Source organism: Cannabis sativa, chromosome X (assembly GCF_029168945.1).
Source record: "Cannabis sativa cultivar Pink pepper isolate KNU-18-1 chromosome X, ASM2916894v1, whole genome shotgun sequence".
Classification (NCBI taxonomy): Eukaryota; Viridiplantae; Streptophyta; class Magnoliopsida; order Rosales; family Cannabaceae; genus Cannabis; species Cannabis sativa.
Genome location: NC_083610.1, coordinates 28,479,829 through 28,504,193, shown reverse-complemented (window position 1 = coordinate 28,504,193; position 24,365 = coordinate 28,479,829). Strand labels below are relative to the sequence as shown.

Genomic DNA, 24,365 nt, shown 5'->3' with positions numbered 1-24,365 from the left:
TGATGACACATTGAAAAATAATGAAATGGGATCTGAAATTACTGATGTAATTATAAAACACAAAAAGGGGTTTTGGATTGAGTGTTAGACATTTATATGTATAAACTGAAATATATGAATGTGTATATAAAATGCGGAATAAACAAATATATACACTATATAACTTAAGGATCGAAATACCTCCAGCCATTGAATCTTTGAGCTTTAGTCCCACATCAGCTTGATCTACAAAAGAAATCGATTGATGTGGGTAATCGGGCTTCCTCGCTCTCTCAACTCTCTTTAGATAGAATTTGCTATTATGAACAGAATGAGTGAGGAGCTCAGGGATCGAGACCCTATATTTATAGGTGAGATACTCCATTAGTATCTGCGCCACATTAATTGTCAGAATATTTTGACAATTAATTCAGGAAATCAAATCGGGTAATGAATATAGAAATCTGACCATATATAGAATATTACATAATTGATTTGTCCAAATTCAATGAATATAAAATATTCATTTATCAAAAAATCAATTATTTATTTTATTTCCTTAAATGGAAATTTATTTCCTTAAATAGAAATATATTTCCTAAAATAAAAATATTCTTATATTCTCCCACTTGGTCAGCATTTAGACTAAAACATTCAAACCCAAACGTTTCTCATTATATAATAAACATACGAATCATAGCGACATGTCCTCATTATGAGTCGAGTATTATCTTCCAAGTATTACGATACATTTACTATATAACAATGTACTTTATGTGGCAATATACTTAAGTGAATAAACCCTAAACCTTATGTTTATTCAGGTTCTCTTATGATAATTTTCTCAAACAAAATTAAGGTGCACATAAATATGAGAAAATATCGAAATTAGAGTTTCATTGAATAATTTTTGGTTGTACAAATAAAAAACTGCATATGGGTTAACTGAATCCAACATTTACTTTATGATCCTTAAATTTGTGTCGCGGCATGCCTTTAGTCAAGGATATGCGATCACCCAATTCAGTTTGCGTGATTAATGACCACTTATCACGCATTTTTATGGCTAATACTTAATGTCGATATGCTAGCTTCGACCAGTACTCTTATAGTTATTAGCCATAAATATTGTAGCTGAATTTATCGCAAAATTTTCTTAATGGCCTAATGAAACTGTAATTCTGAACTCTAGGCCTACTATGAAACTCTATAATACATCATACGAGATGTATCCTCAAAACAATAAATGAATGTGACTTCTATAGTGGAAATAACAATCAAGATTCTTTACAATATAACTTACTGGTAATCTTAAGGACGTAATAAAATATTGATTTACGTGAATCAATATAACCAGTAAAGTATGATAGAATCTAATTGGTTAACTATATTTCCAGATGGTCAATTCATCTTAACAAAATATGCATGAATATAATTTTTAGTATCTTAAAGACACCTCATCACTTTGTATGAAAAATAAAGTGGTCTTAACTTTAGTTATTCTGATACTACTTAACGATCCTGAAACAAATGTAATGCAAAGTCTTATTCAGACTCTTAGGCATACATTAGGCTTCTAAAATAGAAGCAAATGAATGTTCTTAATTTATTCTCATTCCAAATCATTTTTCAGATGTTGGTTTGAGTTGACTTTATCACACTTAAAGATAAAAGTTATATCAAATGAATAATATATAATTTTATTTAATCAGAGATGTTGTGGCTACTCTCTAATTAATTAAAATTATACATGTTATTTATTTTCCTTATCTCAAAAATAATAATTTGAGATATGAATTATTTCAACTTATATAGAAAACTTTTATCATCATTTGCAAGTAACATATTGTCTACGTATAAAACAAATATTACTCCCACTAATCTTCTGGTATATAATTATTTTCCATAATTCTCTTTTCAAACTTAAAGGAAAAGATGATTTAATACCAATTTGTCAGATGTTTGTTTTAATCTATAGGTAGACATCTTAAGCTTGCATATGTTCACCACTATTAGAGAAAAATCTTTATAGCAGCTGTATACCTTCTCCTCTAGTTCACTGTTTGGAATTGATTAATGAATTGAAACGAGCAACAAATGCCAAGGTCTATGATAGAATCTTTAATAAACACAAGTGAGAATGTAAATCTCTTTTGTTTTTGATTCTTAGTTCAAAATTAACTTCTTAGCAATGAATATATCTTTATATCTTTATGTTTCTCAATGTTACCTAATGAATATTATTGGTGAAAAAACCTATGCTTAATTAATGTTCTCCACCCCATTGGCAACTTTACTAAAGATAAACTTTATTGCTATTTAAGAGCCTGTTTGGCGTTATAGTTTAAAAACAGTTTTTACTTTTTAAAATGAGAAAATTGCATTTTAAAAATAAGTGGAGGTGTTTGGCTATAATTTTTAAAAAGTGTTTTTAAAAACTGGATTAAAAAAAACAAAAACTCAGAGAACATCCAAAACCTGTTTTCTGAATTCTATAAAATACTTCTCAAAATTATTCTCCGTGTTCTCAAACTCTGAGATCTCCTTCAGTATCAATGGCTCCTCTCAATCAGGTATTTTCTTCTTCTTCTTCTTCTTCTTCTTCTTCTTCTTCTTCTTCTTCTTCTTCTTTCCCCTAAAAGCTACAGGTCTTCTCTTCTTCTCTGCCTTAAAAACTAATTACAGGTCTTCTTCTTTTTTTCCCTAAAATCAATCTTATGCATATTGTTCAATGTGATTATTTATAACTCTTATCGATTTATGAATTGGTCTTTCAAATTTTTTGATTTACTTTAATTAGGTTTAAATTTGAAATGGGATTAGTCTGGATCTGAACTCTAAAGAGAAGACAAGTTGATCAACAAGGTTAGTTCAAAATGTGGTTTGACCTAGATTTCTCATTCTCTGTATTTGATTTACTTTTTTATTTGTTCTCTTTATTTTCTGAAATTGCTGGATGTGAATTTTCGGTTGATTGTTTGCCATTGAGTTAAAATCTGTATCGAATTCCAGAAGTGGATTGCCTATTTGAAAAATCAACATATATTTCCCAATTTATAATTAAACAAAAATAATAGTCTTACTATCAACCTTATTACTCATCGTCTGAAGAGTCCAAATCCAGCAGGAGAGTCCAAATGGAAATGGCACTAAACCAAGTGTGGTGTGGTGTGGTCTTATTTAATAATAGAATGACAAACCCAATAATCTGCTTTGGATATGGCTATGGTTATGGCTAGTGACTCACAAAGCATATATACATACATGTATTTTACTTTTTACTTTTCTGCATTTGTATAATAAAATATTTGAAATCTAGTATTAAGCTGAAATCCAAAAGCATAAGACATGTGCACTTCAATTGTTTTTTTTTATATATGGAATTTTGAGTGCAATTGAAATTAGTCAGAAGTTCAATAGTAGAATGACTAGTGAAATAAGAGGTTAATATAGAACAGTATAATGTATGTATTTTATGGGATATAGTACATTAGATTTGGTAGCTTGAATGAACGAGTGGACATTGTGGTACCCAATAATCCTATATCCCTCTTTCACCATCTCACTGCTCTTCTCTTATTTAAATATAATTGCCAATTTTCCATGTTCATCAGGGGTTTTGCAAATTAAAAAAAAATATATAGGAATCACTTCAAAAGCATTTAGTGTTGTGTATCAAGTATTTAGTGTTGTGTCACTGTGATACTGTATTAGAAGTTGATTGTGTGTTTATTGATTTTAATATTATGAAAGTGAATGTTTTGTAGTATTAGGAAATCTCTTTATAATTTTCTGAAATCACAACATTACTTGAAGTTGAGTTGGTAAATGAAGTGATTATCTCTAGAATTTTAGTAGATATGAGATGATAATGGTATACGTATAACTTGAATTTCAGACTTACATAAATACTGGAATATTGCTAGATTTGAAATGAGTATGACAACTGAGAATATAGATGATGATACATGCTTGTGGGGACCAACTATAGAGAAAATATTTATTGATATCATGGTTGATGAAGTGAATAAGGGAAATATGACAAGTGGTCAGTTTAGCTCAAAGACATCGGCAAGAATTCTTGAGGATTTGCAAAGTAAAAGTAAGCGAAAGTATGTAATGAAACAAGTTAAGCAAAAGTTTCATAGGTTACGCATCAGGTATCGTGAGTTTTCTGAATTGTCGAAACAAACTGGATTTGGATGGAGTCGTGAAAAAGATACTGTGATTGCTCCTGAAGAAGTATGGCAGAATTATATAAGGGTAAGAACTAATTAAGTTTATTATTTAAAAGAGTTAGTCCTTAATCAAATAAAGTGATAAGTTAGTTCCTTTTCTTTGTTTAGGCACATCCAAGGGCGGCACAATATCAAAAAAAAGGATGTGATCATTTTAGATTGTTGGAACTAATTTTTAGTAAATCAACTGCGACTGGTTTACACCATCGTTCTGCTGCTTCAGGTCCACCCAATACTAATGATGAAAGGGAGATGGAAAATGATTTAGATCATGTAGACATACAAGATATTGATGATAATGATAGTGCTAGTTGTATATGCTCTCGTCTTGTTGATGATATTTTTAAACGTTCAGCAAAAAATTCAGCAACAACAAGTGTAGAGCGAGTGAAAAGACAAAGATCACAACAAATGAGTGATGCGATTGTTGCATGGACTGAGGTAGCTAAAGTAAGAGCTGAGGCTACTTTAGCTAAAGCCGAAAAATACAAGAGTAAAAGTGAAGTAGGAGGAAGTCAAAAAGATGAATTTTCTCTCACAAAATGCATGCAGATCCTTGAAGGAATTGAAGGAGTTGATGATGATATTTACATGAAAGCTGTCGAGAAGTTCAAAGATTCGGATTGGAGAGAGATTTTTATTAATATGTCTACTGCTAGAAAGAGGGCTTGGCTAGATAGGCTTTGATATTATTATAGTTTGTTATGCTAAGATGATTTTTATTAGTGTATTTTTTTTTATTAACTTTGATTTACTTTTTTTAATCAGAATTGTATAGGTGCAATTGATGGAACACATGTGAGTGCATGTGTCCCTGCAGATAAGCAAGTCAGTTACAGAGGTCGAAAAAATGTAGTAACACAAAATGTTTTATGTGCTTGTAACTTCGACATGTTCTTTACTTTTGTATCTGCTGGTTGGGAGGGCACTGCAAATGATTCCAGGGTGTTTATAGATGCAATTACAACACCTGAATATAAGTTTCCACTACCTAAAGAAGGTATTTGTAACCAAAATTAAATTAATATTTTATTATTTAGTGATGGTGCTTATAGAAAATGAATTCTTTTGTAGGTGAATATTATGTTTTGGATTCTGGATTTCCATGTACAAAAGGTTTTCTCCCACCATATCGTGGTGAAAGATACCATTTGCAAGAATACAATAGTGGACGTAATGGACCGCGTGGCATGAAAGAACTATTCAATTATAGACATTCTTCACTTAGAAATGTCATTGAACGGTGCTTTGGTGTGCTAAAAGCTCGTTTTCCGATATTAAAGATGATGCCACCTTACAAATTGAGTTGACAAACTTTAATAGTAATTGCTTGTTGTACACTTCATAATTTTATTCGACAACGCACCCAATATGATCATATGTTTAGAGAATGGGAAGAAAAAGAACTTGAGAGTGAAGACAACATAGAAGGGTGTGAAACCAGTGTGTCAAGATATGAAGTTAATTTGTCTGATGAATCTGCTGCGGCAATGGCACGTGTTCGAGATCGTATTGCTCAAACTATGTGGACGACTTATAATAATAGAAATTAGTCAATTATATTTTAATGTTTGATAATACATTCAAGATTAAATTTATTTTTATAAGGATATATTGTAGACTAATGGTTATTTTATATCTATTTTAGATTAAAAAATTCTTTAAGAATTTTATAATTATATTTTTAAGTATTATAATATTATATTTACTTATTATTTAAAATTATTTTTTTTAAATAAATTAGATATTAATATGTTATTGAATTAAATTAAAATTTGTAATGTTTATGTTTTTTTTGAAAAAAAAAACAGCACAACACTAAAAAAGAAAAAAAAAATAACAGTAATCTTTTTTTTTGTTTATATGTTTTTTTTTAAAAAAGTAATTTTTAAAAACATGTTGTTTTTACTATCCAAACATGTTTTCAGTTTTTGTTGTTTAAAAACTGTTTTTAAAAAATATTAGCCAAACACCATTTGGTTTTTAAAATGACAAAAAACTGTTTTCTGTTCTCACTTTTAAAAACTGTTTTTGAAAACTAAAAACTGAAAAACACAGCCAAACAGCCTCTTAGATATTCATTTCTTCATTCATGGCATATTGTACTACAACTTCAATTCTTTATCATTCTATAATTTAATTTGTGTCTCAAATTAATATTGTAGTTGGACTCTTATTGTACAAAATATAATCACTATAAAATATTGATCTTATTGTTCTAATAAGTCATCTTAAAGATGGACCAACAAACTCTTAAAAGAGCAAATGGTTCAATATGCATGTTATTTTAGAAATTATAAGCAATTACTAAATAACATAACTTATTAGAATTTCATCAATGACTTGTAGATTATTAATGATTAGTTATGAATTCTCAATAACCATTAACCTTAAGGGTTGTTGTGAATCATAATTAATCTAACACTTGAGGTGGAAGTTTGAGAAAATATGAATGATCTTTCTCAGAAGCTAGGTTCCTAGATTGATCACTCCCACTGATCAAGTCAATTCTTATTTCCACAGTTCTAGTGTTGTGAGATGGATAATAAAATATGTAACCCTTAAACCTTATAGCTTTTCAAATGAAATATGCTCATTTATAGTTTTGGGCCCAGATCTTTTCTTTGACAATTGTACTCTAACTATATATGGGTATTTATAAAATGTGTACATGTCATCAAGTCGGTTTTCAACCTTATCACAACTCAAAATATGTTTGAGAAACAACTTTGGTTAGAACATGATTCGATATGTACACCCCATTGAAGAGTATCAATAGGCAAAGATTTAGGAAAGTTTGGAGTTTGCTATGTAGGTTCCACCCCATGTCCAAAAAATGCTTAGTTTCTTAAATCTATCACACGCTATAATTTGGGTGTACCAAGCATATGTATCGGGCAATGAACTCATGCTTTTAAAGAAACTTTGCAAATGGACTGAGAGTTTATCCATACTCACGAATTTTAATGTAGTACCATTTTATATTTGATCTCACTATCTTAATATGCAAAATGCACTATTTCTCTACTTAAGATTTAAATGTCTTTGAAACATATAAATCTATACTTTTGTAGAAATATAATTTATGTGAGTAATCATTAAAAATGAGATGCAAAATTTGAGTCTATGTCTGCAAAATTAATTGACTTGTATGATTTCTAATATGTTAGAATTCTAATGTGCACCGATTTTGACTTGTTGGAATATATATTCTTAATGAAATTCACACACACAAGTTCTAAATAAAGTTAGTAAAATCAAGTGTAATGAATATCCCCACCATTTACTAACATTTATTCTATTTATGGAGATATGTTCCATAATCTTTGGTGCTATAATGTAAAAGAATTCTTATTAATAACACACTTTTTATTGTCAGATTGAACTTGCATATCTTTATGAGTGACATCATTTTGTAGTAAAGACCTTTAAATGTGTCTAAATCAAGTTTCAATAGAATCTTGGAACATAAAGGTCTTCGCTAATTTTAAAACAAAGTCACTACTATATTGCTTGTTCCTTAAACTTCTAAATGTGAGAAGTCATCATGTATGTGGATAAGATTTCCTCACAGTTACTGACTTTCTTAGGTTTATTTGTAAACCTTGCAAGAAATTATGAATGTGGAATAACAATCTAAAATAATCCACTATGTGGTAATAATCACATTAACTATATTAGAATGAATTCATACACAATAAATTAAAATTTATTGGTGATAATAAAGTGTGATTTATTTTTCTTAATTATACAGTAAAAACTGTACATTTTAGATGAAGTTATCAGAATAAATTTTAGAAATTTCTACTGGTGTGGAATAAATTTATGAATAGTGATGTAATAAAATTACATATAAAGTTTTGAGGTTTAAATGAATCATGTTTTTACCAATGAATAAACATGCTTAAATATGAAATCTTATTAAAAAAAATTGCCTGTGGGCTAAATTTTTAATTTAATAAGATTAGATTTAGATGTAGATTATGATATATTTACACAATTTATGAAAAACTTAAAGTTTAATATTTCTATCTCAATGAAAGGTATGAAACACTTAATTATTTATAAATGTTTCAAAATTTTATAATTTATGATAAAATTATTAAATTTAATCTACATAATTCCCTGTGGGATAAATTAAGAGAATTTAATTTAACATATTAATTATGTAAAAATAATAAAATCCCTGTAGGGTAAGATTATCATGTTCACATAATTCATGTCCATTATGTGATCTTGATCCACTTAATATACATAATTTTATATAATTAAGGATGTTGTAGCTACTCCCTAATTATTTAAAATTATGTGGTTCACTAGACACCAAAGTATAAACTGAAGATTAAAATTTTACTAAATCCAAAATAGCCTGTGGGCTAAATTTTAAATTTAATAAAATTAGATGAACTTTATGACAGATTTAATAAAACAATTAGTTTAGGAAAATGAAGGATTATTATCTATTGTTGCCCCTAATTTTGCCCAAAATATGTGGACCAATCGGATGATGACACGTAGATGGAAAGGGTTTAGTGTTTGAGTAAATCAGCTAAGTCTCCTTAAGCGCAGGATTAACCTTAGACATGCCTCCTGGAGAAGGCATGTAAGTCTCACATGCTCTCGGAGAGCAAGGCTACAAAAAAGCACCTCTAGGAGGTGTCAGATCCTCGGTTTCCTGGCACGAGCTTTGAGCGCGTGAAGGTGCGTTTAATGATCGCCATTAATGCAGCGATTCACTTTTTGGAGGCGTCGATTCGTTTCATGCCCGTTGATTGATACAGCGCATTAATGGTGTCAGACGGATACTCAAACGTTTCCACCGCCTTAATTACGAACCAATCCAACTGTTGATTCTTGGGAATTCGAATCGTGGGCCTCCCCAGCCATTCGATTGGTAGGTGATAGCGCCTGTTCCTCATGCACTTTGGCCTATAAAAGCCACCACCTTTCGTTCATTTGGTTACTTTCCATTTTTCGCCAACTTTGTTCGAGTTTTCCAGAGAGAAAAGAATCCTCAGACCAAAAAACCTTCAAACACTTTACCACTTTCTTTGCCAACCTTTGCTCATTACTGTCAGCCTTCATTTCTTTGTTTGATCAACGTCAAACCCCCAGTTCTAACACTTCATTGTAAGTATCTCGCATCCCTCACTTTACTGTTTGTTTTTCTGGGTTTGGTATTTGAAGTTTCTGGAATGTATTCTTTTGAGTTTTTCACGTGATAGGTCTAGATTTACCTTTTTTGGGTTAGGGTTACTCTTGTCACGTACTGTTGTTACATTTTGTAAAGGACCGTACACTCTTCGTGTGATGGCCTTCGAGGGCACAGAGAAGACTTCATTCTTCTCGATTTTCTGCCCTTCTTTCTTTTTCTTTCATGCGTGATGTCACCATCTGTGAGATCTTTGCACGCGACTTTTGTCCAGGAAATCCTTCTAAGGCTTTCTTGTTGACAGATGTCCGGAGGGGGCCTCTTTCCAGCGGTTAGGGGACCCCCATTCCCTTTTTTGATTTAGGGTTTGGTATGGGGCCTAATTGCTGGAATTTTACCTCTTTTTTCAGAATAAAAAAATGTCTGCATTTGGCTCAAAATCTTCCAAGAAGGGGGGTAAGCGTCTGGCTACCCTAGAGGACGTCATGATGGGTCCCGTTGCCCAGGAGGGGTACAAACCTCGGGCTACGGGATGGGAGGCGACCGAGCTTCACTCCACTCTAACTTGCCCTCACCAGTTAGAGAACATCGTGGAGGTGGTTGGAAATAAATCCTCGACATCCGGGACGTACCACCGGCTGCCCCGAGATGCGGAGACGCCCAACCACAACTACGGCGGCTTCGGGGCTTGGAGCCAGACGCATCTGATGTCCGGGGCCATGCTTCCCCTTCAAGACTATTTTATTAATTTTCTCGTATTTGTCGGCCTTGCGCCATACCAACTGATTCCCCAAGCTTACCGCCTGCTTTCAGGCTTGTTTATTTTTTACTCCGCCCGGGGATGGGGCTCTCCCAGTCCGGCGGAGATTTTGTATTTTTATGAACTTGTTTCTGTCCCCAAAAAGGGGGACAAACTTAAAGACGGTTTTTATGGTTTCCGGGCCCACCCTTCAAATGATGGGGTGGTCCCTTACAATCGGCAAACTCATGTCAAGGAGTATCGCCATAGCTTCTTCTTCTCCTCCGAGTTCCGAGCTGTGGAGCACCCGAAGCTTCTAACGGAGTGGGTCAGGATTCCTCCCTACGAGCGGACCGCGCCTACTGAGATCTTTCTTCGGCGGGCCCAGGTCTTTGCGACTTACGACCGGGCAGATCTCGACGTCGGGGGCTTAGTCACGACGGAGAACTGCCGGAAGGCCAAGCTGATCCTGCCACACCAATCAGTGGAGGACTCTAACGTTTCTAAGGTTATCTGTCCGAATGTGAGGGTGCCTGCCGCGGAGAAGACCTTCTGGGATGAGCTTATTGCCACCGCAGAGAAGAAGTACCAGGAGTATCTCTACCGGAAGGCCCAGGAGAAGGCTTATTCCAAGGCCCAAGCGGCTTCCGGGAGGCACCTTCGCGTAGGGAGCCCGGTCGAGAGGAGAAGCCAGGCGATTGCTGGGAGGTCCCTTCGCATTGGGAGCCCGGCTGAGAGGAGGGCTCCCAGGCCCAAGCCTTTGGTTCAGGTGCCGAACACAGGGGCTCCTGATGCCAGTACTTCCGGCTCCAGTAAGTCTCCTTTAGCAGTACATTACGTTCCTTCTGTTAGCGAATATGCCAGCCTTAGGCCTGTAGGATTCGATGAGCGTCTCCTTAGGTTTAGGATGCCCTCGACCCGGTGGGGAGACCATATGAAGGATTATTATTTTTCCAACTTAGGAGATTTCCTAGGTCGGTCCCTGATAGGTTCTGGACCTCCGGAACCCGTTCCCTTGGACCCTTCGGCCTATATTTCTTCCAGCTGGTTTAGGCCTTCGGACAGCTACCTCGGGGATGATGCAGCCAGCATTAAGATTCAGAACTTTGCTAGGGCCGAATTAGAGAGTCAGGGTAGGACTAGCTTGATTGCTTTTTTGAGTGTTTACTGTTTTCACAGATATTCTAACACTTGGCTCTTTTCTTTTGTTGTAACAGCTAATTCCATGGATGCCATTTTGGCCGCCCTTGCCGGAGCTCGCACTCCTAATGCTCCCCTTCCTTTAACTTCTTCCCAAGTGGCCACTCCCTTGAAAGCTTCTTCCAGTGCCCCTCTAGACACTATTGACTTAGTGGATGAGGAGGAGGCGCTTCTTGAGGAAGCTAAAGAAGGTCAAGAAGAGCAATGGGCTATTCCTGGGGAAGTTGAAGAAAGTGAAGAAGAGCAAGAAGTTGCTCTAATTCGCAAGCGCAAGGGCAAGATGGTTGCCGAGGAGGTGCCCAAACGGCAGCGGAGAGCTGATACTCCGACCCCTGAACCTGATTTCGGGATCCCTTCCGAGGCAGAGGAATACACAGTGCCTCCCAACATAGTGCTGACTCCGGTTCCTGGAGATGAGGCGAGGCAGGAGCTCTGGATAGTCAAACACAACTACGCCATGGACGAGTACTATCAAAATGCAAAATACCCTTAATGATCAGAACTATCAAAATCCGTGGGATCTGAACTTGGACCCCCTGTCGATTGGTTCAATCGTTTCCTCGGGCCCACCTTGGCTCCCTTTGCCGCGGAGATGACCGGCGAGTTTATGTCTCAGCTCACCCGGTGTGCGCCCAAGCGGTTCGCTGCTTGTGCATCCTTGAACTCCATCTTTCAAGTCCAGGATCTCAGCCACTCCTTGACTGTGGTAAGTATTTCATAGTTTACTTTTTTCCTCATTATTTTTCTTAAGGATTTTACTCACTCTTGCATCCTTTTCCAGCTTGCTGCCAAGGCCGGCCGCCTTTCCAAAAACATAATCAACCATGGCTTTGTCTTGTCCGAATTTGGGGGCATGGACAAAGTCATGAAGATTCTTCAGGATCTAACTGCTGAAAGGCGGACGTACCAGGAGGATGCTGAGCGACGGGAGGCCCTTGCCAAGGCCAAGTTCGAGGAAGAGGCCAAGCGGAGGGAGGCACAAGCGGAGGCGATGATCCGGGATGAGGCCCTTCGGAGGGATAGGCTGGAGGCCAAGCACTAGGAGGAGCTGAGGGCGGAGGGTGAGGCTGCTGCCAAGGCCAAACGTGAGCTCCGGGAGGCTAGGGAGGCCTTAGATGAAATGGCTGCCAAGGTGAAGTCCCTAAAGGAAGTTCACCAGGCGGACTTGGAGTCTAGGGCCAACTTGGTCGTGGAGCTGAAGGAGCTCAAGGACTTTAAAGACCAAGCCCTGAAGAAGGCTAAGAAAGATGAGCTCCTTTCTCCCGTCTCTTGCAGCCGGTGTGTCAAGCGTTTCGACGATGGCGTCTACATGGCCTGGTCTACAAATGGCCAGAACATCAAGCTCGACTTCTACCCCAAACCCGCGGAGATGATTGCTAAATTCTGGGAGAAGAAGAAGAAACTTGACGCCATGCTGGAGACGCGCATTGGTCCTCGCCTTCCTCTGCGAATTGACTAGGCCGTTGTGAATTTGACCCAGATTTTTCTTATCTCTTTTTTTTATTTACACCCAATTCTCTTACATTTAAGACAATTTTATTTATATAGCTGTTTTTATTTAAGGGGAAACAATAGTTAAGGCCTGTCCCAGGGCCCTTTGTATATATTTTTTGACCTGCCCTTAGGGCTAGGATTTTTTTATATATATGTGATCTTATTCGATGCACATATCTCTCTTTCGGACCTGCCCTTTGGGTCAGGATGTTTATCTATATGCTTTTCTCTTTTTTGTGCATACTTTTTTTTTACCTGCCCTTTGGGTCAGGATGTTTTACTTAGCCTGTTTTTTGTCTGTCCGTGTGGTATATCTTAGTACCCCCCTGAGTGGCATAGAAACTTTGTTTTTAAGGCACTCAGTTTTATTTGACATACAGAGGCTGCATACACTTAGACGGTACAAACTCTTTAAACAAAGCCTAAGTTACATTTTTGGACTATTGGTAATATTTTTTGAGGTGATCGGCGTTCCAGGCCCTTGGCACAATGGTTCCGTCCATCCTTTTTAGCTTATAGGTGCCTGAACCGATTTTGTCCTCGATTTCATATGGTCCTTCCCAATTTGGCCCAAGTACCCCCACTCCGGGCTCTTGGGTGGCTGGGAAGACTCTTCTTAAGACCATATCCCCAATAGCAAATTTTCTGTTTTTAACTTTGGAGTTAAAATATTTGGTCACCTTCTTTTGATAAGCTGCCATCCGTATTTGTGACTCGTCCCGGAGCTCTTCAACTTGATCCAGAGCTTCTTGAAGTAAAGCTTGGTTTGTAGCTAGATCGTAAGTCGTTCTCCTGTGGGACGGGAATAACGTTTCTACCGGGACCATCGCTTCACAACTGTACGCCATTGAAAAAGGAGAGTGGCCGGTCGTGGTTCTAGGGGTCGTCAGGTAGGCCCATAACACTCTTGGCAACTCTTCGGGCCAGTTCTTTAGGGTAACCTTTAGGATTTTATTGACTGCTTCTGCTTGTCCGTTTGTTTGCGGCCTTGCCACCGCGGAGAAGCTTTTTAATACTCCGTGTTGGTTGTAGAAGTCAGTAAATTCTTCGCAATCAAATTGCTTTCCATTGTCAGAGAATATTTTGTGAGGCAAGCCCTATCGACACACTATGTTTTTGATAACAAAGTCTAGTGCTTTTTTAGCAGTTATAGTCTTCATGGGCTCAGCCTCCGTCCATTTGGTGAAATAGTCTACTGCTACTATTGCATACTTTACTCCTCCTTTTCCTGTTGGCAGGGACCCAATAAGATCTATTCCCCAAACCGCGAAGGGCCAAGGACTAGTCATCAGGGTAATTTCATTGGGAGGAGCTCTCGGTATGTTCGCGAACCTTTGGCACGAATCACACTTTTGGACGTAGTCTATACAATCTTTTTTCATTGTTGGCCAGAAGTATCCCTGTCTCAATATTTTCTTTGAGAGACTGGGTCCTCCTGTATGATCTCCACAGAACCCTTCGTGGACCTCTAGCATAATTTGTCCAGCTTCAGGGTCCGATACACACCTTAAATAAGGCATGCTGAGTCCTCTTCGGTAGAGAATTTGATCCATCATTACATAACGATGAGCCTGATACTGAATCTTTCGAGACAGTGCCCTATCTTGGGGCAACTCACCTTTCGTTATGTATTCTATGATGGGGACCATCCAGCTGGGTTCTTGCCCAACTGTTATTATGGCATCTTTTACTTTGATGCTTGGCTCTGCCAAGCGTTCCACTGGTACTACCCCCAGCCCTTTGATTTCACTATCTAAAGCTAACTTAGCCAGACAGTCCGCGTGAGCGTTCTTTTCCCGGGGGATTCTTTCTACTTTGTAGTCCGTGAACTCGTGGAGCAGCTCCCGGACTATTGTTACATATGCGGCCATTCGCTCGCCACGTGTCTGGTACTCTCCCGATATTTGATTTACGACCAGCTGGGAGTCGCTGTAGACTTCTACTCTTTTGGCCCCTGCGGCCTTCGCTAGTCTCAACCCTGCTATCAAGGCTTCATATTCGGCCTCATTGTTTGAAGCTGAGAAGTCGAACCGTAGGGCTGCCTGGAGTCGAAGTCCGGTCAGGGATATCATTGCCACCCCCGCTCCGGATCCATTTTCATTGGAGGCTCCATCCACAAACACTCTCCATGTGGGGATCGATGGTGTTGGCGCATTCGCGGTCGCCTCGGCTTCATTGCATTCGGTGATGAAGTCGGCCAAGGCCCCTTTTATGGAAATGCGGGGAACGTAGTGTAAGTCGAACTGACTTAACTCCATTGCCCATTTGAGGAGCCTTCTGGATGCTTCTGGTTTTTGTAGGACTTGCCGGAGTGGGTGGTTGGTCAGTACCTTGATCGGGTGCCCTTGGAAATACGGCCTTAATTTTCTTGAGGCCATCAGGAGGCAGAAAACCAGTTTTTTGATGATGAGGTACCGCATCTCCGCTCCTATCATGTGCTTGCTAACATAGTACACGGGATGTTGAGTTTTCTCTTCTTCCCGGACTAGGGCAGGGCTGACCGCATGCTCGGAGACGGGCAAATATAAGAATAGGTCCTCTCTGAGAACGGGTTTTGATAGGATAGGAGGCTTGGCCATATGCTCTTTCAACTTTTTGAATGCCTCCTCGCACTCGTCCGACCATTCAAACTTTTGACACTTCTTCAATATGTTGAAGAAGGGGATGCACTTGTCTGTAGATCGGGAGATGAAACGGCTCAGGGCAGCAACCTTCCTAGTTGGGCTCTGCACGTCTTTATGCTTCTTGGGGGACGGCATGCTCAGGAGAGCTTGGATTTTTTTTGGGTTTGCCTCAATCCCCCTCTGGCTGACAATGAGGCCCAGGAACTTTCCTAATTTGACCCCAAAGGTGCATTTCTTTGGGTTGAGCTTCATGCCGTATCTCTGGACTACCTCAAAACACTCTTCTAAGTCGTCCGCATGGCTATTGCATGCTTTAGACTTGACGAGCATATCGTCCACGTATACCTCCATGTTTTGCCCTAGGAGGCCTTTGAACATTCGGTTGACCATTCTTTGGTAGGTCGCTCCGGCGTTCTTCAGTCCGAAAGGCATGAACAGGTAGTTGTATACCCCCTTATCGGTGCTGAAGCTAGTGCATTCTTGGTCCGCCGTGTGCATCTTTATTTGGTTATACCCGGCGTAGGCGTCCATGAAGGATAGTAATTTGAATCCGAAAGTGGCATCTACGATCTGGTCGATCCTGGGCAGCGGGAAGCAGTCCTTCAGACAAGCTTTATTTAGATCGGTGAAATCTATACAAACTCGCCAAGTCCCGTTCGGCTTGGGCACCAGGACCGGATGGGCTAGCCATTCCGGATAGTATACGTCGCGGATCATGTTGTTCGTTAGAAGCTTGTCCACCTCTTTCTCTAGGGCCTCGGCCTTTACTGAATCGAGGGGGGGTCTCTTTTGTTGGACTGGTGGCATGTTCGCGTTGACGTTGAGGACATGGGTGATGACATTGGGGACTTATGCCGGTCATGTCCTCTTGGCGCCATGCAAAAATGTCGATGGCGCCCTTCAGTGTTTTTATTATTTTTTCTTTTTCCTCCGGATTTAGGCTTTTTCCCAGCCAGAGTACTTTGGTGGAGTTGAGGTCGCACACTGATATTTCCTCGACATCCTCCATCAGTTCCACAATTTTTTCAGACCCCACTCGGGGATCCAACTCATCTTCTTCAGCCATTTCTGGCTTAATGGTTTCCCGAACCATCAGTACGGGCAGGTGGGTTGCAACATTGTAACATTGCCTTGCCTCCCCCTGATTTCCTCTCACCGTCCCTATTCCAGCTTCCTGGGTAGGGAACTTTAAGCACAGGTGCCGAATGGATGTGACTGCGCCAAAATCTACCAGGGCCGGTCGGCCGAGGATCGCGTTGTAAGCGGTCGGGCAGTCCACCACCACAAAGGTGCAGTATTTGAACGTGCTTTGGGGGGTGTCCGGACACAAAGTGACGGGAAGCCTCACTTTTCCCATTGCGATAAGCGTCGTTCTGTTAAACCCTGTGAGTTGGGAACCACTGGGTGAGAGGTCTCGGTCCATCAGGCCTATCGCAGTAAAGGCCTCCTTGAAGAGAAGGTTCACGGAACTTCCGTTGTCGATCAAGACTCTGGCCACCACTTTATTGGCGATGGGGGTCTCGATGACCAACGGATCATGGTGAGGGAAGTGTTGGAAATTATTTTACCAGGATCTTAGATCTACTCACAAGTATGTTTATTAACACCCTAAATATGAACTTTCTAAAACGATGAAATAAACACATATAAAGTTTAAGAAACCTTACATTGGTTGCAGCGGAATAATATGACTCCTTCCGTTCAGATATCTAGCCCTTGATTCCTTTCTGTAGCAGAGCATTATCAATATCTGAACCTGGATCTCTTTCTCTGAATCTTTGATGCTGAATCTCCTCTGCTGATGATCTTTCTTCACGATCTTCCTCACTATGATTGAGGTATCACTTGATGTGTGTGGGCACTACTCATACACTAAGGATTTCGAAATATTGAAGAAGAAGAGAGGGAGTGGTCAGCTAAAGATAGGGAGAGAGAAGGCTCAGTTTTTCTGAATAGAAAAAGTCAGAAGAAAAGTGTGTTTTTCCTGAAGCCTTCACTATCTATTTATAGCATTCCACTAGGGTTAGATTTGAATTATATGGCATTAAAATAATGAAAAAATCAGTTTAAATTTCCTACAAAAGTGGTTGGCCCTACACTTAGTGGATTGGGCCTTGCTTTTTGCAATTTTGCAATTTTAACACCTTTTGTATCTGATTTTCTCAAAAATGCCAATTTCATAATTCAATCATTTAAATGCCAATTCTAACTATTTAATAACTATAAATAATTATTAAATAATATTGTCATTTTTCATATTTATTAATTGAACCATACAAAGTATCATAATTAACAAATATGCCCCTATAAACTCTTTCTTTACAATTTCGCCCTTACTTAGTGAAAAATTCACAAATAGACATAGTCTAATTTGAGAATTATAATTGATTAATCAAAATCAATTACATGAGTCTTACAAGCAATATTATCTCAACTAGTGGGGGGACCATGGGTCTATATAACCGAGCTTCCAATAAGTAGATCAAGAATTTAGCACTAAAATTCACTAACTTATTAATTCTTCGTTGAATCCACGCATAGAACTTAGAATTGCACTCTCAGTTATATAGAATGCTCTATATGTTCTACCATATAGACACATCATTAGTTATCCATTGTTATAATCCTAATGTGATCAATGATCCTCTATATGAATGATCTACACTGTAAAGGGATTAAATTACAGTTACACCCTACAATGTATTTATTCCTTAAAACACTTGACCCCGTATAAATGATATTTCAGCTTATGTGAAATGAGTACTCCACCATTTATGTTCGTTTGGTCAAGCTCGAAGGAGATCATCCTTTGCTTACTATTCGCCAGATAGAAGCTATAGATTCCATGTTTATGATAGCGCTCCCACTCAATTGCACTACCGTGTTCCCAAAAAGTACGTATCACCCTAACCAAAAGGTAGGCTTAACTAACAAATCAAAGAACACGAATAGCCTTTCAAGATTGAGCCTAATCATATCAGGATTAAGATCATTTGATCTAGGATCAACTAGGCGATATTGACTTGAATAGATATTACGGTAAGTTTAATAAATCTAAGTCAAAGTTCAATATCGGTCCCTTCCGATGCATACTCCATGCATCCAACCTGAGCTTTACTTTAACCAATGCTCTGGAAAGAACATAGTATTTCTCCAAATACAAGTAAACTCTTGTTGTAGATTATCATATCAGTAAAACCCTGTGTCTGATAAATCTAGGAAACTTTATTCACATAGTCATGTTTACTTTCCAATGTGTTGACGGCACAATAAACAGGATCAAGTATGTGAAAAGGGTTTCAGATGAATTTATACATTATGTACATGTAATCATGAAATAAATCATGTGAACCATGCAACATTAAATGTTATTTCTGATCTATATTAATAAGTAAATCTGATTATATTGAAATGAGTTTTATTTAGGGCATAAAACCCAACAAACTCCCACTTGCACTAATATAAAATAAAAAGTGCGTTTCAAATAATCTCAACACCTTGATATACAAATCAAGTGTAGTAGTAGTAAACTCCTCGTAATAGGATCTGAAAGGTTGAATTAACCACAACCTTTTCTCCACTATTACTCTTCCTTTAATCACAAAGTCATTGATAATGTGAAATTCCTCTCTATATGTCTACCCTCTTGGGATACTGGATTCTATATCTTTGGCAACTACTTTTGGTTAATCAGGAAATTAACACTAGTAGTTTAAGGCAATTTGGAATGGTGCCAAAAATGTATAGAACTTTCCTTAGACTGAATAAGTACCTTTCCTGCAGCTTTAACATTCAGTCTCTCTCTGATAGACCTAGAGACTTCAGATAGGTTTTTACACTTCTCCAAAATCACTATTCCACCCCCAGAGTAATCACCATCTTATCAGAAAGATTTTCTAGCACAAAGGCAAATTTCGAAATCTGATATGGTGTACTCTAAGAGTTTTAAACACACCCTTATAGACTAACATATAGTTCCTCTTCTTTATCTTAGGATTTACTTGATTGTCTTCCAATGTTCTTCTCCTGGATTAATCTGATACCTACTCATTACTCCCACTCAACAGCAGGTGTCTGGTCTAAGGCATACAAAAGCATATCTAAGACCTCTCACTGTTGATATAAGAAATTCTTTCATGGCTTTATCTTTTCTGGAATAGTTAAGACTTTTCCTTAGATAAATAAAATCTATACCTAAGAAGTTGTGAAGCTTCTATAGATTGTCATTAGAAAGAAAATGCTTCAGCATCTTACTAAAGTAAGTTGCTTGCATTAGAGTAAGTAATTACCAGGTATACCACAAGCCATAGGTTTAGATAAACTCAAACCTGTAATACTAGGAACAGGAAGTTTTGTTAAGTCCATTGAATAGACTTATAAACGTAAATTTCCTTTTATGTCCTTGTAATAGAAAACTTAAGGTTATTCCATGTGAATGGATTAAACCATAGTTCTATTGGCTTTCTTCTTAGTTTCTTATCTTGACAATCCATTACTTGTTTAAACTCACAATGGATTTTAATCACTAGTGTCTCCCAAGTCATAAGAAGGTGAGTTCCTAGAAACTCTCCCACTACGACAAGGTACCGTGAAATATGTCAAAGAAAAAAAAAACTAAATGGTATTGATCTCTTCGGTTGTGACAAGACAACAGAGGTAGTGGGATCATCATATGTTATATAAGATGATAGAACACTTTTGGAATCAAGAATTAAATATCTCCTTTATTTGCTACTTGTTTTTCAGACTTAGTCATTTTCTTAGAAAAGTAGTATTTGTTTGAACAAACACTTTCTTATCTATTGACAATGGGATGGTCCACCCCTAATCACTTAGAATAGCTAACAAACCATGGTTAACAGTTCTAGCTTTTCTTAAGATTTTGATTAGGTCATCCATGAATCTAGTAATGGTTTACATTAAGTATACAACCATTACATCATTCTGAAATTGTATTACCATAGAAGGAATTAGGCAACGACTAGTAACTAATCATCAACATGCAACTCGAAATTTCTGGGGAGGTAAGTTTGGATATAATTCAAAAATCAAATTAATGATCTTTGAACTGCATATCTACTAACTATTTCTCCACCCCTATCAGTTCGCAAGATCTTTAACCACTTACCTTAATGGTTTTAACCATTGCTAGAAATTAATGAAAATTTTCAAACATTTCAAATTTCTTTGCTAAAAGGTATAATCTAGAGTTATCGTTTTAAGAATACAACGAAAAACTCATATCCACCCCTGAATGTACATCCATCTGCGAATGAGATGAACTACTTTCAGTGGATATAGGCATATTAACTCTTTGCAGAGATTGATCTTGTCAAATCCACTATGAACAAGATACAAATGCCATAGATTAAAAGAAAGTGGTAGTGTCTATGATGACATAGGTTTAGTTACATCAAAGAGTTCTTAGAATACTGCAAGTGGATCCTGGTCACAGAATACCTAACTCATATTCCATACAGTTTTAATCCATTAATAGAAGATGGATATTAAACACTTGAGAAAGTGTAACTGTATTGTATTCTGGAATTCGAAATTTAAGAAAATTTCTATTTGGAAGCTAAAATTAAAGTCAAAGACTTAAATTTATACCAAATATAATGAGTAATTCTATCTTGGACCAGCACTACTAATACAAACTCTAAGTCAGATTTTCCCATACAAGTAGGAGATTTCTAAGATTGAGGATTTATATCAATTGGGAATAGAATTTCGGGATTATAATCATATGCGTCATTTAATTTCTTAAGAGAAAATATAATGACATGAAATGATTTTTAGACCATTCATCCAATGATATATTATTGAGCTAATTCGAAATGAATAAGCTAAGAGGAATTAGGATAATTTCGTTTATAAATAAGAATCCAACGATGCTTCGATTAGCGAAAGACAAAGTAATCTTATTTATGTAATCTTCTTGTTTCATATCGTAAAAATACTAGTCTTAGGTGTCATCAATTGATGAACAGCTAGATGTCGCATATACAATATTTATCTTTCGAGATCTAACACTATTATGTATGTCTAATGGTGAAAATCCATTAGGGATTTATCTCATTAGAAAAACAAACATGTTAGACCAACAATGAAGATTCGAAATTAAACTACAACTTAATAACAGAAAATAACATGGTTCAATATAAATTCATACACAATTCAGAAATTATAAACATATAGCAAGTAGGAATGACTAGTGAAAATACTAAAACATACAATCCTATATAATTTCCAAGGTTTTTCAACAAACTGATACAGTGTCCCGTTTAGGCGAGAGTCAAAGCATCATCCATTGAATAGAGTTGTCAGCTCATCTAAAATGATAACCATTCTAGCAACCTTTTATTCGATCAAGATTGGAATTCAGCGTTGTCCCGTTTAGGCGAGAGTCAAGGCAATTCTATCTTATGAGCTTCCACCATTGTTTCATAATTTGCAAGTCAAGTATGGTCGCCACCATTAGGGTGATCCATACCATACAAAACACTTACAAACTACTTATCATGCGAGGTTAAACGGTGCGAAATTGCTAATGAACGTTCCTCCATTAGGGAGGATTACTCACTAAAACAAACGCGGTGTAAAACCCACAATGGAGATCGAATGTCTCTTGATAATAAAGCTCATTATTTAAAAAGAGTTGTATTTTCTTTTATTCTCTTTATTTATTCTATTTATTTTAAATATATATTTATTTAATTAAAATTTCCAATTTAGAATGAAAAATTCTAAATATAAATTTTAATTTAATATTTATAAATTTTACTTAGATGGATATGAAAATAACATGAATTATTTCCATCTTAGTAATAATTTCCAATAAATATTTAGAAAAAAATATTTAAGTTGTTACAAAATTAATTTAAATTAATTTACAACTCAAATTTAATTTTCTATAAATATATATATTTCATTTCGAAAAATTAAAGTATATAAGAATACAATTTTCGAAAAATGCATATTAAAATAAAAAATAAATCCTGGAAAAATTATTCTAATTTAATGTTGGCCCAAAATTAATTAACAAAATTAATTTACAACAAAAAATATAATTTTCCTATTTAATTAAATATATAAGAAAAATTTCAAATATTTAAGTATGATAATGAAAATCAACTTAAATATTAATTTTCTATTTAATTAAATACACTAGAAAAATACTTCAAGCAAAAATATCACCTATCTAGATTTTCCTTTGACTAATTAATTCAATTTCTAATAATATACTTTAATTCAATTTATTTTAAATTAATCAATAAATGAAAAAAATCATTGATTTAAGTTGATCCAAGAATTAATTAAAATAAATAATTAATTTACAACTTAATCTATTTTTCAAGATAAAATTCGAAATTCTAGCATTTAAGAAATGCAATTTCGAAAATTGATTAATAAAATAAAGAAAAAATATATTTTGAAAATTATTTAAATTTAGTTGAAAAATTAAATTTCAACTAAAAATAATTTTCTATTTAATTAAATGTCATGAAAAAGAAATATTTAAGTATGATGATAAAAATCAACTTAGATATTTAATTTTCAAATTAATTAAATGTATTAAATTCAAGAAATAAATAATTAAGTGTAGAGAAGGCTTAATTATTAATTTCTAGTTTAATACTAGGAAAAATATACTTAAAATAAATTGTACCAAAATTAATTATTTAAATAATTAATTTCACAATGTATAATATTTTCCTATTTAATATTAGAAATAATAAGTAGTCTAGAAATAACTATCTAGAAAATATCTTATTTGACTAAGTATCTTTTCCACAAAATTTGAAAAAATATCTAATTTAAGTTGTATTAGAAAAAATCTAGAACTTAAATATTTTTCAAATTTAAATTTAATTAAATATCAAAAATTAAGTTGTAACCACTTAATTTGAAAATATTCCATTTTAAGTTAATATTCGAAAAGATATTAACTTAAAAAATATCTAAAGAATCTTAATAACCAATGCCTAAAATTCCTCAACTTAATTTTGAAATTTTGAATTCAAAAGATATTCAGATTTAAGTTGGTTAGTTGAAGATAACTAAATATCAACTTAAATAGGAATATTTAATGAAAAATTTAAATTAAGTTCCAGAAAGAATCTAGATAGTTATAATTCTATATTTAATCAAATACAAGAAAATACATATAGTTTAGCTTAGAATAAAAAATTCTTTAAACTATAATTTTCTTAAATTAATTTCAAAATAAATGAAATTAATTATGTTGCTAATCAATTTTATTAGGTTAAACTAGTGTAATTAACCTAGTACAGTTGTTCAAATCAGGCAAATGGGCCTTCACAATTGGGGTGGTTTGTGTGAGGGGGTGTTGGGTTCAGTATATCGTACCCACTTCTATGGCTCCCAACTCTCACACAAGGCCCAAAAGAGAGGAATTTAACCTTAATAAGAACAACTGTGATTAATTGAATAAGCCCAAAAACTAAATGGGCCTAAATAAATTCTATCAATAACTATGATAATTTATTTTAGCAACATTAACCTATATGCATCTATAATAAAATTAAACACATAGGCTCACACAGGCACACTTTGGATGGGTCCTATCATGTTGCTAGGTCATACACAGATGAAAGAAGATTGTAAATATACCTGTTACAAATTATTATCTTGACCAAGGGAGCCATCAGATCATTAGATCTGGCAAAAAGGTAACCATGGCTATTTGCAATCAAGTAATAATAGGTTTTAAAAACTTACACATAAGCTAAAACACATACTCCTGCAACAAGGTTAGCTGGATAGTTGGATGTAGGATTTATTTAATTTTAAATTAAATAATTAATTTCGAAATAATTAATTAAATAAATAAAATATTTATTTTTCGAAAAAATAAAAAAAATTCGAAAATTTAAAAAAAAATTTAAATTTAAAATTAAACCTACAATTCTTGAAAA

At 35.7% G+C, this 24,365-nt stretch overlaps 2 protein-coding genes across 2 annotated transcripts; both read left to right on the top strand.

Moving 5' to 3' along the window:
* The first annotated feature begins 2,306 nt into the window (after positions 1 to 2,306).
* Positions 2,307 to 4,904, top strand: LOC115712134 (L10-interacting MYB domain-containing protein-like). The gene is made up of 3 exons (XM_061106542.1): positions 2,307 to 2,844; positions 3,906 to 4,242; positions 4,326 to 4,904. The coding sequence occupies exons 2-3, from the start codon at positions 3,913 to 3,915 to the stop codon at positions 4,902 to 4,904; spliced, it is 909 nt and encodes a 302-aa protein (XP_060962525.1). The 5' UTR covers positions 2,307 to 2,844; positions 3,906 to 3,912.
* Positions 4,905 to 4,973: 69 nt separating this feature from the next.
* On the top strand, positions 4,974 to 6,028 carry LOC115699275 (uncharacterized). Its single transcript, XM_030626611.2, has 2 exons — positions 4,974 to 5,217; positions 5,292 to 6,028. The coding sequence occupies exons 1-2, from the start codon at positions 5,109 to 5,111 to the stop codon at positions 5,525 to 5,527; spliced, it is 345 nt and encodes a 114-aa protein (XP_030482471.2). The 5' UTR covers positions 4,974 to 5,108; the 3' UTR covers positions 5,528 to 6,028.
* Positions 6,029 to 24,365: the final 18,337 nt, after the last annotated feature.

Bases quoted from the DNA above. Each gene is read 5' to 3' on its own strand.
- LOC115712134 (XM_061106542.1), top strand. From the start codon at position 3,913: ATGAGTATGACAACTGAGAATATAGATGATGATACATGCTTGTGGGGA. The intron at 4,243-4,325 runs GTAAGAACTAAT...TTCTTTGTTTAG, and splicing joins TATGGCAGAATTATATAAGG to GCACATCCAAGGGCGGCACA.
- LOC115699275 (XM_030626611.2), top strand. From the start codon at position 5,109: ATGTTCTTTACTTTTGTATCTGCTGGTTGGGAGGGCACTGCAAATGAT. The intron at 5,218-5,291 runs GTATTTGTAACC...ATTCTTTTGTAG, and splicing joins GTTTCCACTACCTAAAGAAG to GTGAATATTATGTTTTGGAT.